At 36.8% G+C, this 13,835-nt stretch overlaps 1 protein-coding gene across 2 annotated transcripts in view; it reads left to right on the plus strand.

Moving 5' to 3' along the window:
- SLC2A9 (solute carrier family 2 member 9) overlaps nucleotides 1–13,835 on the plus strand; it is an 89,102-nt gene that overhangs the window by 44,801 nt on the left and 30,466 nt on the right. For both annotated transcript variants that reach the window (XM_069014448.1, XM_069014447.1), the window contains 3 exons: nucleotides 3,310–3,420; nucleotides 11,548–11,649; nucleotides 13,657–13,732. In XM_069014448.1, coding sequence (XP_068870549.1) covers nucleotides 3,310–3,420; nucleotides 11,548–11,649; nucleotides 13,657–13,732 — 289 coding nt within the window. The remainder of the gene's footprint in view (nucleotides 1–3,309; nucleotides 3,421–11,547; nucleotides 11,650–13,656; nucleotides 13,733–13,835) is intronic.

The raw sequence follows: 13,835 nt of genomic DNA on the forward strand, positions 1-13,835 counted from the left end.
TAAAAATAGTTAATAATTCAACCAAGAAAATTAAAGAAGAGGTCAAGAGAAATAACTGGACCACTTGATTAAGAGACCAGGCTTTGAAAACTTGTGTCTTTTGCTTAGCTTTCCTGGCTGGTTCTGCTCAAGTCACCTGAAGCTCCAAGATGAGAGGTGTTGGGGTGTGACAGATGCTGGTGAACCTGGGTCTTGTTTTGCCTGAGTGCATCTGAACCAACCTGCTGGGTGTGAGCCAGCATCAGTAAGGTTTAACCAGCAGGGAACCTCCTTCTAACTCGTTTGCTTTGTCTCTACTGCCCTGTTAGTCAGTCTGGTCTTTTCCACAACTACCATCTGGACAGGGCATATGGGAAAGTTGGGATTCCTTCAGGCGAGAGTCTCAGGTCGTTCTCCAGGGAAATTGCCAACTGGCAGATTTCTGTAATCATCCTGCTGGTATCTGAGAACACTTGCTTCTTTTTAATGATTTTACTTCACATGAAAATTTGTTTTGCTTAAAAACTGTACATTTGTTTGTTTCCACATGGAACAGAAATCATGGTGAAGCTCTGATCATGTTCATGTTTTTAATTACAACAAAATACCAGACAGTCTGACCTAAATTGACATAAATAAATTATTTTCTATTAGTCTCTTTTACTCTGTTAACATTTTTCTGATACATATAAGCCATAATAAATGTATTTATCTTCTGCCATTTTATCTCAGTTCTAAAGAAGTCACAAAACTACAGTGAAGTTTTCACTGGTGAAGTTTATACTTTTTCATGTCAAGGAATACACTGTAAGACATATTAGTATGAGGGAGTCATTTCCAAAGTGGGATGCCTAGGCTTCTGTAAGGTCTGTTCTTAAGGCTGTATTTTGGGTGCAAGGAAATTATGCTGGGAATGGATCTGTGGAACAGTGCATGTTTTCAATATGCAAAGGGTCTGTCATGGTGTGCACTTCACTGCTGGTGTGGAGAACACCAGGTAGTGTAGGAAGGAGTGAGTACGCAGCGTGCCACACAGTCTGTGTCTCTGCTGTTGCCCATTTAGTTTTGAGCCTTCTGCACCACTTTCCACAGCTCTTTCATTCAAAAACCTTTAGCCTGATCATTAGCTAATTTTCTTAGCTGATGAAATCACTAGCTAACAAAAAGCATGTTAGAAAAATAACTTTAGTGAAATTAGAAAAGTGATCATTAGCCTAGTAAATATGCCTAATAAATTTGCCGATTTTTTTCTCTCTTTATTGGTATACAGGCTGAAAAACATTCACTGTTTTGAAAAATGTACATTTTGTTAATTTTTATCCTAATTTATTTTTGTGCTGCTACAGAGAGTAATACATCTGTGAATTTCATCCTAGTTTTGCTCTTCCAGTTTTTTAATCTTACCATCAGTGGTCAGTCATGCACTTGCAAAACATCTTATGCTCTTGTTGTTGTGTTTTGACAAATTTTATTCATGAGTTAACAGCTTTAGTGGCTCTTTGGCCCGTTTCTTCTTTTTTAAGTTGTGCATACTTGCAATATCTCTGTCATTTTTAGATCTAGCTGCTATACAAAACTGATATCAAGGATGAAATGCCTAGATTACATTTTTCTAACTTTATTGCACTAAATCAATCTTGTAACTTGTAATATGAAGAATAAAATTATTTTTATCACAGTTTTTGTGCTACTTTGTTCTCCTTATATACTGTGTAGGTATATGGGAAGTCAATACATTGTCAGAGTACTGGGTCCCCAAAAAATTATCAGTGGGCATAAACATTTCAGAGGGAACAGGGAGCTGATACTTGGTTTGTTTGTCTGTGCTGTGTGTCAGCAGGGTAATGAACAATTAACACCAGCATGTGCTACACGAAGGCAGGTTACTTCATATAGAGAAGTTTGTTGCTATCATTTCTTGTCACTGCATCTGCTCTGGTGAAAGCTGATGTGCCAGCAGTAGGCATAAGTCTTCAGTCAGTTTCTCTTTATCTGTAAGGTGATAAGGTGACTTTTTGCTCCTCAGTGTGTCATTGGGGTTTATGTAATAAGAGTTGGATTTTCGTCTTTGACCTAGGACAAGCAGCTTTACTGAAGGGCTAGCTGGGAATTTAGAATTTTTTTTACAAAACTGCTGAGTTAGTTTCTTCATAAACAGATGTAGCATGTTCATAATATGCCAGCAGGCAGCAGGGTTTTCCTCTTGCAATCATAACACTTCCATCCATCTGACAAGCCCTTTGTTTAGCAGTGTGTGCCCTGTTAGGGCTTGTACCATGGAGAGCATATGGGAAGAAATATCACTGCTCCCTTAATGTTTAGTGCCATCATTATCCAGGGCTTTGAGTTTTGTTCTCACAGATAAATTACCTGTGGTTTAGAATTTTTTTCTTTTGATAATCAGTTATTTCAATCATTTTTAATTTTTTCTACTAGATCAATTATCTTTTTGTCTCCCCTTCTTGCTCCCTTTGGCAGCCAAAATCTTTGGCTAGTTCTTTCCTGTCACCGTGAGTCAAACATGAATATTACATGGTTTTCAAACACAGTTGATATGAATGGGACTCTGATGCTTACCAGACTTGCTATTTTAGAATGTTGCCACTATATATTCTCTGCCTGGATATTGTCACTGCTGGATATAGTTTTACTGACCAAACATGATTGACTTCCTCTAGGCTATACAACCTGTGTTTCTGTCCATTAGAGACGGCTACTTCTAGCCTATGGTTAATTTCATCCTAAAAACAGTGTTTTACTTTTCCCCAATCAATTTTAATCTTAAAAGTATCTTTTCTTTCTGTGGATAATAAAGAGAGATTAGGAGGATGTCTTGACTGCGGATGTCCACACTCCAGTAAGGTTAAAGCAGAAATACACCTCACACCTTCTGTACAAATACAAGCAGCTTTTTCAGTGCCTCTCAACATCTCTTTCCTGTTCTCTCCTGTGTTGTTACATGCTATTGAAGTATTCCATAAAGCTACACAAACCTGCTTGCTAAGCCACACAAAACCTATTTTTATCCTCTTGTTCAAGCTTAAAGTGAGTTTCTTTGATTTACTCCTAAAGTGAATCAAGCTAAATTGAGTTAAAGCTGTTTGTAATTCTTCCTGGGTCCGCAAGTGGAGTTACAGCAATGCTGTGCCTCATCCACCTGGAATTTGCACCTTCCCTTCATTTGTTGTCCTGTGCGGCCCTCGGTCATTTGGGAATGCTCAGAGTTTTAGCAAGTTTGGCCTTGAGCACATTAGATGGCTGAACTGAATACCAATATATTTTAGTTCAACGTATAATGACTAATAACTCATTTTATTCTCTCTGATACAGATCTGGTACTACACAAACAGCATCTTTAGTGAATCTGGGATCAATCGTGAAACAATCCCTTATGTTACCCTAAGTACTGGTGCTGTTGAGACTCTGGCTGCTGTTTTTTCTGTAAGTATGGTTATAAAAAATCCATTAGCATGCTTGATATTTAAATTTTATTAGATTTTATTTTCTTATACAGGTTAAAATGCAAAAAGAATAGTATGTTTATTAAGTGTAATGGTTGATTAAGCAATTCAAAATATTATTTCTAATTTTAATCCTAAACCAAATTTTTGTCTTGGGATGTTTTTTTAAGATGCTCTTTAATTTTAGTTCCATAAAAGGAACAGAAAAAATTGGTATGTCCTGCAGTGCTTTATATGGATGAAGAGGAAGAAGGCAGAAATAGCAAGGGCCAACGTTTATTAAGTGGTAACTCATAAATCGTTTCATCTGGTAGAACAACCTTACCTGGTAGCAGTTTATTCACATCTCAGAGTTTTCTCGAGTGCCTGCTGGGAAGCAGGCAGTGTTGTTTGGAGAAGGCTCAGGCACAGTACAGCTACATGTGTTCAGTATGGCTGGCAGAAACAGCCACTCAGGGAGGTGGAAGAGTAAAACCAGCCTGCTAGAACAAGGAGTCCCATGTTGTGTTTAATTCTGCTGCCTTAGGACAAATCCTTTCCTAATACGTGAGCTCCAGAGCAGGTCCTTTGCTCTGCTCTGAATGTAGAAAAAGATGTTAATAGAAAAACTTATCCATGTACAATTTTTTCTTTCCTATTTCAAAATGGAAAAGTTGACTATGAAAAAAAATACACTAAATGAGCAAACTAAATCTCCAAGTTTTAGTAGGTGATTACACAATTAATTGCTAAACGAAATATATTTATGTTTGCACTGCAATAAATAAGAAGCAGTGGGAGAACTCTTAGGAATGGAAAGTTGCAAAGGAGCAAGCACTCTTTTCTTCCTTTGTTAGAATTTTTTCTTCATGTATTCTATACCAACTGTATTTGCACAATACTGAACACAGAAGCAAGCATTTTTAAATGTCAAAAGAATGAATAAAAAATCCTTTTCAGTGGCAGGGCAACTACTTGTGACCTACAAAATGTTAAACTAAATCCAGCTATCAAGTATGTTTTCTTATAGTCTAGGACATAAGGACTCTACAGGGTCACAAATATCTTCTTCTGATGTTTGTGAATTTCTACAAATCTGTCTTTGGCTAAATCATCTTTTTTTTTTTTTTTTTTTTTTTTTTTTTTTTTTTTAATTAAAGAGACTTTAACTTTATGATTCTTTTTAATAGGTAGAAATAGAGAAATATGAAAGTCCCTACCTCTTACAGTTTCTTCTTTGTGATACTGCACACACGCTTCTTTGTCTAAGATATATGGAAAAATAATAATGATAATTCTGCCACTGTTTTAAGTGAAGAATACGCCTCTTTTATTAGAAAACAGATGATAATTACATGGAGATGATTCCATGATATTAAAGCCTTTCTATAAATACGGCCTGTTATCTTTTCAATTCCTTCTGTGCTGTCAGTTTATGGGGCTTATTCAGAGCACTATCTTCATACAAATGAGGTGGATGTGTGTGCTTTGGCTCCTGCTATGTGTGGTAATGTTTTGTACTCAAGAAGAGGGTTTTTAATACTTCTTCTGTTAATGCTACCTGCTGTGCCTCTGGAAATGTTGATGTATTGATATCGCTGCTTCCTTCCAATTTTTCAGTTCGAGACATGCTGCTTTTTAGACTTAATTTTATTTCCTTAATCTTCATAAATGTTTTGTTGCAGTTGTTTAAAGGAACAACAGCATGAATTTAGCTTTCCAGTTGAAGGTTTTGCAGCTTATTTATTCGAGTGACTTCCTCTCAAGTTTTTCATGCCTAGCACTGTGGACAGGGGATTCCTCCCACTCCCAACCTCTCCCAATGTCTCCTTTTGCCATTTTAAAAAATCTGTTTCACAGTCTTAAATGTTAAGCCAGGTGCATGCCTTCTGTCCTATTCAGGGAAAAAACAGAAGAAAGCAAGAAGAGAGCTTAATTTTCCTGGTGTTTTTTATTATGTTGTGTTTGTTAGCAGAAACCAGTTTTTACTGACAATAAACTCCAGGATTTCAGTAGAGGTAATCAGTTATAGAGGTATAGTTTCTTTCCTCATAAATGAAATAGCAATTGGAGAGGTCCCCTAGAAATCATGTACCATCTGTGATCATTATGCATAAATTAAGTGGTCATGAGATTGAGCCTCAGTAAGAGTACTTGGGTATTGATGACCTCCATTGATGAGACCCATATGAATGCCATAGGCAAACAGTGAAATAGATGTATTTCACAGAGAAGCAAAGTAATATTTAGGAGATAAAATACTGAAACTGAAAAATTTTGAAAGCCTTGATTTAATGCATCTCTTGGGAGCAGCAGCACAATAGTAATAATATTGATGTGGTCCACGAGGAAAGGCAATTAACATCCCATCCTTTTTATAGCCTCAGACTGTGTTGCCTCAGATCTTGATATGCCCTCTTGTAGCATGCTTTGCCTACAGCTCCATCCCTCTTGCTCTCCAGCAAAAGCCATATAAACAAGACATTGAAAGATGACTCTTGTGCATCATCATTTTCCTTTCATTCACATAATTTGGTTGCAACTCCCATTTGCACCAATGTTTCCTAATTTACTTCATGAAATATGTGCGTTCTAGCATTGTGTACCTGATGCCCTGGCTTCTCTCTAGGGAGACAATATAAACTTTCTGTACATTTTTTGGTTAATGATAGAGAATTCCACCCATTGTACTGAACACGGATTTGATTTAGAAGACTGGCTAGACAATTACTTTTTAGTGAGGGTGCCCATTCATTTCAGTTTGCTTCTGAAGTTTTGTATCCTCTGGAATGAAATATTGAATAGATTTACTACTCATAGACATGTTACAGCAGTAAGTTACCTAACCTAATGCAATTCTTTGAAGCAGGATGGAATACATTTAAATAATTCTCAGTGTTTATTAGAAGTCTGTTCTACAACTTCTGAAGTAAGTGCCTACCACAAGTTTAGCTATTCTTCAGTAAGATTAATTACTGTTACTATTTTCTAATTTTTAATTATTCAAGTTAATTTTAGTTGTTGTCTTACTCTTAGTGGGCAAGAGCAATTTTCCAGTGCCTTTCTTTAGCACAAGAGTAGGGTGAATGGAAAGGGAGACAGAAGTAAATGTCTGAAAGGATTCCTTCCCTCCTCCATGAAGGCAGCATAGAATTAAAGGGAATGTTATTCAAATTAAGCATCCCACATCCAATTTTGCCATCTGTGGCACCACATTTTGGGTTTCTTATAATGTTCACAGAAAGACTAGATGTGACTATACTGAGAAGACTGTGTCCCAAGTATTTCCCATAGGGTGATGCATGAAGGTGTTACTAAAAGCCTGTGACAGAGACAAGCTGTGTGAAGCCTGGAATGAGTTAAAACACACTGCAGTACTAGGCAGGAAATTCTTTTCATTATCACACAGAAGTCAGGCAAGCTAGCATTATTTAGTGAGATTAATTTAGTCAGCTTCAGGATGCCAGGAGAAAGGGCTCTTAGACTTGTTCTGCATTTGTTTTACTGTCAATAGATCTCAACATAGAAGGAGAGATTCCATGCTCAGGGCATGGCAAATCTTAAATCAAGGGTATTCCAGATGCTTCCATAGGTGATCTCATCTCCAACACATTTCCTCCATGGTTTCCAAAGGATGATGAAAGATATCTCCACTGAAACTCTGGGTCCAGCGTGGTCAGAAGAGAAAGAAATACATTCCAGTAACAGCCAGTCTTAGCTAGTGAAAGCTATGGGGTGACAAATAGTAGAATCTCAAGGGTTCCTAGGAAGTTATGTTAGAATCTGACTTTTAGTAGACTTTTAATGCAGTCCCATGTGACATTGCTCACACTGAGTCAGACTCAGCCTTCACCTACCCATAATTCCCAGTAGGACATAAGTAGAGACAGCAAGAATGGGGCAAACATGGCATTTCCCCCTCTTTCTCCCCTCACCCTGATAAGCAGTTGCTCAAGGATTACCAGAATTTGAAGGTAATATTTTGGTCTGTAATAGCCCAGATAGAGCCAGTTGTAGAAAAGAGACTGGGCAAGCAGCATCTCAGATCATGGCGTTTGTCAATGGCCAGAGGCATCTGGGCATATTTTCACTGCAGGGTGGACTCAGAGTGAGACTGTGTTAATGCACACTGTCTTAATCCACAACTGATCCACAGGATTGCTTTTAGGTAAAGACATTATTCCTTTTAATTGTTTTAATACACATGGGCTTTTGAATAGACAAGGACTGCATGTGTTGAAGTAACCATGTAGTGCCTTCCAGGAGAGTAAGTCTCATTATGAAGGTTTGCCTTACAACACCTCTCCTAAGACCCAAGGTGCACATGGTTAAAGCTGCATTTATGTAGCACAAATTCTTGTGTAGGATATATTCAGAAATTGAAAGTTTTAAAGATGTATCTCCTGCTGTTGAAGATTAAAAGCATAGGGTTTGAGTAATTCTTTTATCAATCTATTCAGGATGATCTGCATAGGGGCATTCAAATAACATCATTTGAAAATAAAGCATCAGCCACAATAAGCTGTCACAGATCAAGGCTGAGATCTAGTCTGGCTTTTATAGCATAAACATGACAGCTTAATGCTTTTAACAACTAAATCATCAACACAAGGAGCTTTGCTTCAGAAATATTTACAGTTTATTGGAGGAACAGAATAGGAATATGGAAATGGGTGGTTTTGTGCCACCCTAGGGGCTGTTACCAAGCCCTGCTGAGGCAAATGGGGCTGGCTGAGTCCTTGCACGGGCTGCATCTTGGCCATGCTGGTCTGGCAGACATTGAGTATGGAGAGCATCTTTAGTGAATAGAAAATTTCACTGCCAAATGAAGCTGATTAAGGATGCCTCACTGCAAAATACTTCAGACTGAGCTTAGAAATTTAGCAATTAATTCCATTCTTTACTGAGAGTAATCTTTAGACAGGTACCTGCAGAAGATGTGTAAGATCTTATCCAGTCATGGCTTTAATACAGATACAGATGTGAGAGCCTTGTAGGCAGAGATTTTTTTAAGGCTTGTGCTTATGTGGCCAAAGTTGATGCTAGGCCTCTAAATTCCAGTTTAGATCCTTAAATACAATAGCCCCTTTTTTATTTTAAAATGAATAATTCATACAGTAGACTAATGGATATACATCAAAATATGAATCAAAAACCCCAGTTTAGAATTCTCAGTCTGCTGTTCCTCTCCTTTTCCTGGGTACAAGATACTACACATTGTGTGATAAAGTGATATAAATGAGGTTATCCATTTTATTCCTGATATTTAAAATAGAAATAACACAGTGTTAGCTTGCCATGTTAAGTCTGAATCTAGTCATAGTCTTACTCAGACCTTTATCCAAAATATACGAGAAAAAAAGTGTGGCTATCCTTGACATTAACTTATAGAGCAAACTTCTTCACAGAGCTGAGACATCAAGAAAACCTGATAGGGTTTGCTTAGTATAATTTAGGGCCAGGATAGAAGTAGGGAATAATATTCAGTGACCTCCTGTTTGAACTGTAGGACTTGCTTGCACATTTATTTTATCCAGAGAAGCTTGTCTGATCTATTTTAATGGACTCTGCTTTCATTATGTCAGCCCTGGTATCTGCAGCTGACTCAAGTGAAAAGGTTGACATTTGCTTCTTTAACTTTATTCACAAGTGTTTCCTGACAGACAAAAGTAAGCTGTGTGAACCATTGATGTAGTTTGTATATCAGTTGTCTTTTTATCACCAAATGTTTGTGTCAAGAGAATTTTGGTTGCAATACTTTTTACACATTTTCAGTAATTTCAGCTGTGTTAATCATCATGACTGGGTATAGGTTTCTACAAACACATGTTTATGATCACACATAAAAAAGTATCAGCCTGCACAGCTTGGCACATAACTCAGGTGTTATCACAGGAAACAGCTGTAATGTTCTTCTTTTGTATATACTTGAGCATATACTGGATTTCTTGTTATTTCAGTTATTCTACTGTACAGTATATTTTAACTTGCTGTAGATATTGAATAGGTAACAGTTACCAGTGCATAGCAGTGGAGTGTTCAGATCTATAAATACTTGGAAACTGGTGAATCATCTTCCACTTCTTATGAGTCATAAGCATCTTAGTGGGTTTTGCAATTTAACAAGCTTTGGATTTGTATAACCATAACTAAAAAATTAAGTTGTTGTCTGTTTATAACCTCAAAACCAGCATTGTTTTCACCAGGGAAGCTTGCTATTATGGAAGACCTAGTCCAAACTGTCCTTCCTGCCTCGAATTTGTTTTGCTTTGAGTTTTACAAGTGAAAACTATATACCACATTTTTCCCATGTTTTGTATGAGAAGCATCTATGAACTTTTTCCCTCTAAGAGAAACACCATCCCTTACCCCGTTTTAATGTAAAACCCCTCAGCTGTGTAAGAACAAGATTGTTTGATCATGATCAATTCAGCATTGAAAAAAATAAGAGAAATAGCACAGTATGTCAAATTAGATGTGCAGCATTTATTGCTGAACATGTAATTCATGCCAAATTACGTATGAAACATCTGTTGCAGAAGTCTCTTGCAGAAGTTGCAGAAGAGGGGTCTTAGACCTATCAAATAAATTTTCAGCCCTCAAAGCCATAAAAGTTGTCTCTTGGTTCAGTGTATGTGTGGTCACATGTATTTGCAGGATGGATTCATTAATTCTAATGGAAAATACCTGCCATCTTGTAGAGGTTTTGACAGTGAAGCAGTTGCAGTTTTGAAACATTTGGACCTCAAAAAATCTTACTAACATGAGTGCAGGTCTTTTTAAAATTCCATAATTCTACTGTGGAAGCTGTGGAAATTGTCCAAATTTGTATATTTCACCATTTAAAGAAATAAAGAATGCAAAATCTTGCCACAGAGCTGCTTTCAGTGATCTGCAGCATCACAGTGCATATCTCTGGTGGGGAAGTTCAGCTCAGGGTGCAACATCAACATGTGTTTAGGACAGGCAAGCCTGTCCTAAAATGTACTGGTGAACCCCACACAGAGGAAGAAGCACTTGCCTCTCAAGGCATTTCGTCCCTGGGTGTCTCTGTACTTTGCTTTAACACATTTCTTCTAGATGCTCACAGTGGAGTGGTGTGTGTTGTTTCCCAGAATTAAGGGTATTATTCCAGCTTTCATTTTAGTTGCCCATTTTATCTTTTCCTCAAAGGACGTGTAGAAGATGGCTTTCAGTCTCCAGTAAATAATGATATGGCAAACAGTTTTGTGACTCCTACTTTAACTTATTTGAAGTGGTACATTTAAATCTTCATAAAATTATTTTATTTTTCTCATAAGAAAGCCAACTGTAAATAGTAATTTTAGTAGTTATCAACATGAAAAGTACATCAGCTGTTATGACAAAATACTTATCAACCTATTTTAATGAGTCAGACTAGCAAAGGGTTTCATGTTACAGCTTTTTAAGAAATTCTTCATTGTGTTTTTCTCTAGCAGATAAGTATTCTGATTTTGTGATTTATATGCAGGTGTTAAATATAAATTCAAAATGGGTGTAACTGCACAAGTGTCAGTGTTAAACTCACCTGTCTGAGCAAAGTTTTCTGCTGCATGGATTTCTTTTGTTTGGATATTCTAATTACACTAACTATCCAAAATCACACCTAAATGCTTATTCTACGTTTGAAAAAAAAAAGAAATCTAAAATTAAATTTAGTTTAATTAAGATATAATCTATTCTAAAAAGATTAAAATCTCAATTTTTAAATGTTTTAAGCTTAAATTCAGAGATGTTGAAATTAGGAAATAGTCATAATGCACAAGCAAGAGACTATAATTCACTTCACCATACTGAAATTTAAAAAAAACATATTGTAAGAACATTGTCATAGAAATTAATGCATATTTTTAAGCCATTAAATCAATGTACAATTTTTTTGGTGGTCTCAAATAAGGATACCATGCTGACTTGTTTTTTCAAGGAGGTTTAATTTTGTAAACATAAATGTGAGCTCAATTATGAACATGTCATAGTTTCTCAAAAGCATAAAATCAAACCTCATGGTTTTAGTTTTGATGTTCTTATTTACTAGGAGAACATATTTCATGGTCCAAGTTCTTCAGTGTTTTATCAAGAAAGTTAAACGCCACTTTTTGTTTTCCAGGGCTTAGTTATTGAGCGGCTTGGACGCAGACCTCTTCTCATTGGAGGTTTTGGGCTGATGATTGTCTTCTTCTCAGTACTCACCGTCTCCCTGACTTTACAGGTAACACTAGGGTCACTACATATTTTTACTCTTTTACCAATCTTAAACATGCTTGATACTGGTTTGTCTCAACATTCCTACATAAGCCAATCCTTTTAATCAGCTTGGCCTAAGGATTGAAAGGTCGCATACTAATTTATGAATCTGTTTGCTTCAAAGCTTTTGCATTAAAAAACTATGGAGACTTTCTCACATTCTCACATTCAGACTCCTAAAATCAAAGATTTATGCATATCATGAACTATTATGAAGACAATTTTACCTATGAGCAAATAGTTTACCCATGTTCTGTGGGTTTATCTTTGTAATTCACTCTCTCTGAGATTTCTTTCATATTTTATATGTCATCACTGTTTTAGTTTTGGATTTTTCTTTTTCCCCAGTAGTGAAATATTTCCATGTTTGCGTAATTTTACTTTTTGGATTCCGTCTACATAAGACACAGTTTGCTTGTGTTCCTAAGGAATTTTAAGAAGACTGACATTTGCAATGGCATGAATTTGGGTGGTGTTTCATCAAGGTGTCTTCCTGTTGGTTTTCATTCATGTGTGGTGCCCTTAATCTGACTTTCAAATCTCATTTCTTGCTTGAAGAGACTCAGTTAGTCAGGCTGACTGGCAGGTCTGTGCTACACCATTGCAGTTTTATTTGATTTACCTGTATGTACAGCACAATAAAGGTTTACTTCACACACCTGCCAGGACAGCTGTAAGACAGCTCTCCTCCAGAAGAGAGATGTTATTGAGTATTTAGTATGCCCAGTGAAAAATTCCCTTCCAGATCTTTTAAAGCCAAGTTGGGTGTGTGAGGACCTTCAGTTGTTTTAAATCCCTGAAGTCTGAATGCCTTTCAGTTTTACCTCCTTTCAAAAGGGTCTCAATGTGTTAAATATAAGAGATTTGCTTTGAACAAAGGACCAGGGTTCAAATAGGCTTAGTCTCAGAGGAATTTATATCTAGTTGCACCTTCTCTTTCCCAGAGACCTTGGATTTGCTTCCAGACAAGAACCCCAGATTGTATAATTTTGATATATTTACAACCCTTTTGGTTAATCTTAATGCCCAGGAGACCACAGTTTCCTCATAATTAAGGGAATAACCCAGCCTAGATGAGAAAGAGCATCAGAAAATGGGGGCCTTTCCTTAACACTGAAAAAAATAATTACTTTCTTTAGCAAGAGTATTTTTACAGTGCCACCCGAGGTGGTTATAGTACACTTACATATATCTTAGAAAATTTTCAAAAATAGTAAAATTCTAGTAAAAATATCATTCACACTTTGCTGAGGGGAAACCCCACCTGTTGGAGAGAGAAAGAAATGAGTATCCAATTTTTTTTCTCATCTCTTAGTATTAGAATCAAGCATTCACATACATGATCAAGAAACAGTGTCCTGCAAACTCCACAGGAATTGCTCTTTGAATTTCAAATTCCTGATATTTAGAGGCCTCAGTAGAGAAAAATCTACTTAGAAGTAGAGGAAAGATAGTACACATGGCCTTCCTAGTCCGCAAAATCAGATTATGGCTGAAAATCCCTGGATTGTGGCTTTCCCATGCTTTGCCAAGGTTCAGATGCCTGCTCCTCCTACCAAATATCAGCCTGTCCTGTCTTCAACCAAGCCTTCGACTGGTGAACTCTGCAGCTCTGTGGGCCATCCTAGATGCTCTTTTTAAACATGAGTGAAATACCAGAGGAGGATGGAGGTGCTGAATGCGTTCCAGCCTGGCTTGACCTTTAGCACAAGAAGCTGTGAATTTTTAGAGTTCGGACTCTGTGGTACATGAGCTTGTCTAGTGTTTCTCTACAAGGATTTCACAGACACCAAGGCCTTTAAATACAATCTAATAAGGTCTTACAGAAATACAGTGATTTTCTAAAGTAACCTCAGACTAAATTTTGAAATAGATAAAGAATCATGGAAAACACTATCTATTGTCTTTGAGTTTTTAAAAATATTTGTAATACGTACAATATGCTTAAAATGAATGTCTTTTGTCTACCCAGAACAGTGTGCACTGGCTTCCTTACCTCAGTATATTTTGCATCCTTGCAATCATTGCATCATTCTGCATTGGACCAGGTATGTCTATATATACTTTTTCATGTTTCTTTGTGTATCAAAGGACAGGTATTTTTGCACTGGCACTATGTTAGCAAATCACTTGTACAAAACTTCACTTTGG

This window comes from Aphelocoma coerulescens, chromosome 4 (assembly GCF_041296385.1).
Source record: "Aphelocoma coerulescens isolate FSJ_1873_10779 chromosome 4, UR_Acoe_1.0, whole genome shotgun sequence".
Classification (NCBI taxonomy): domain Eukaryota; kingdom Metazoa; phylum Chordata; class Aves; order Passeriformes; family Corvidae; genus Aphelocoma; species Aphelocoma coerulescens.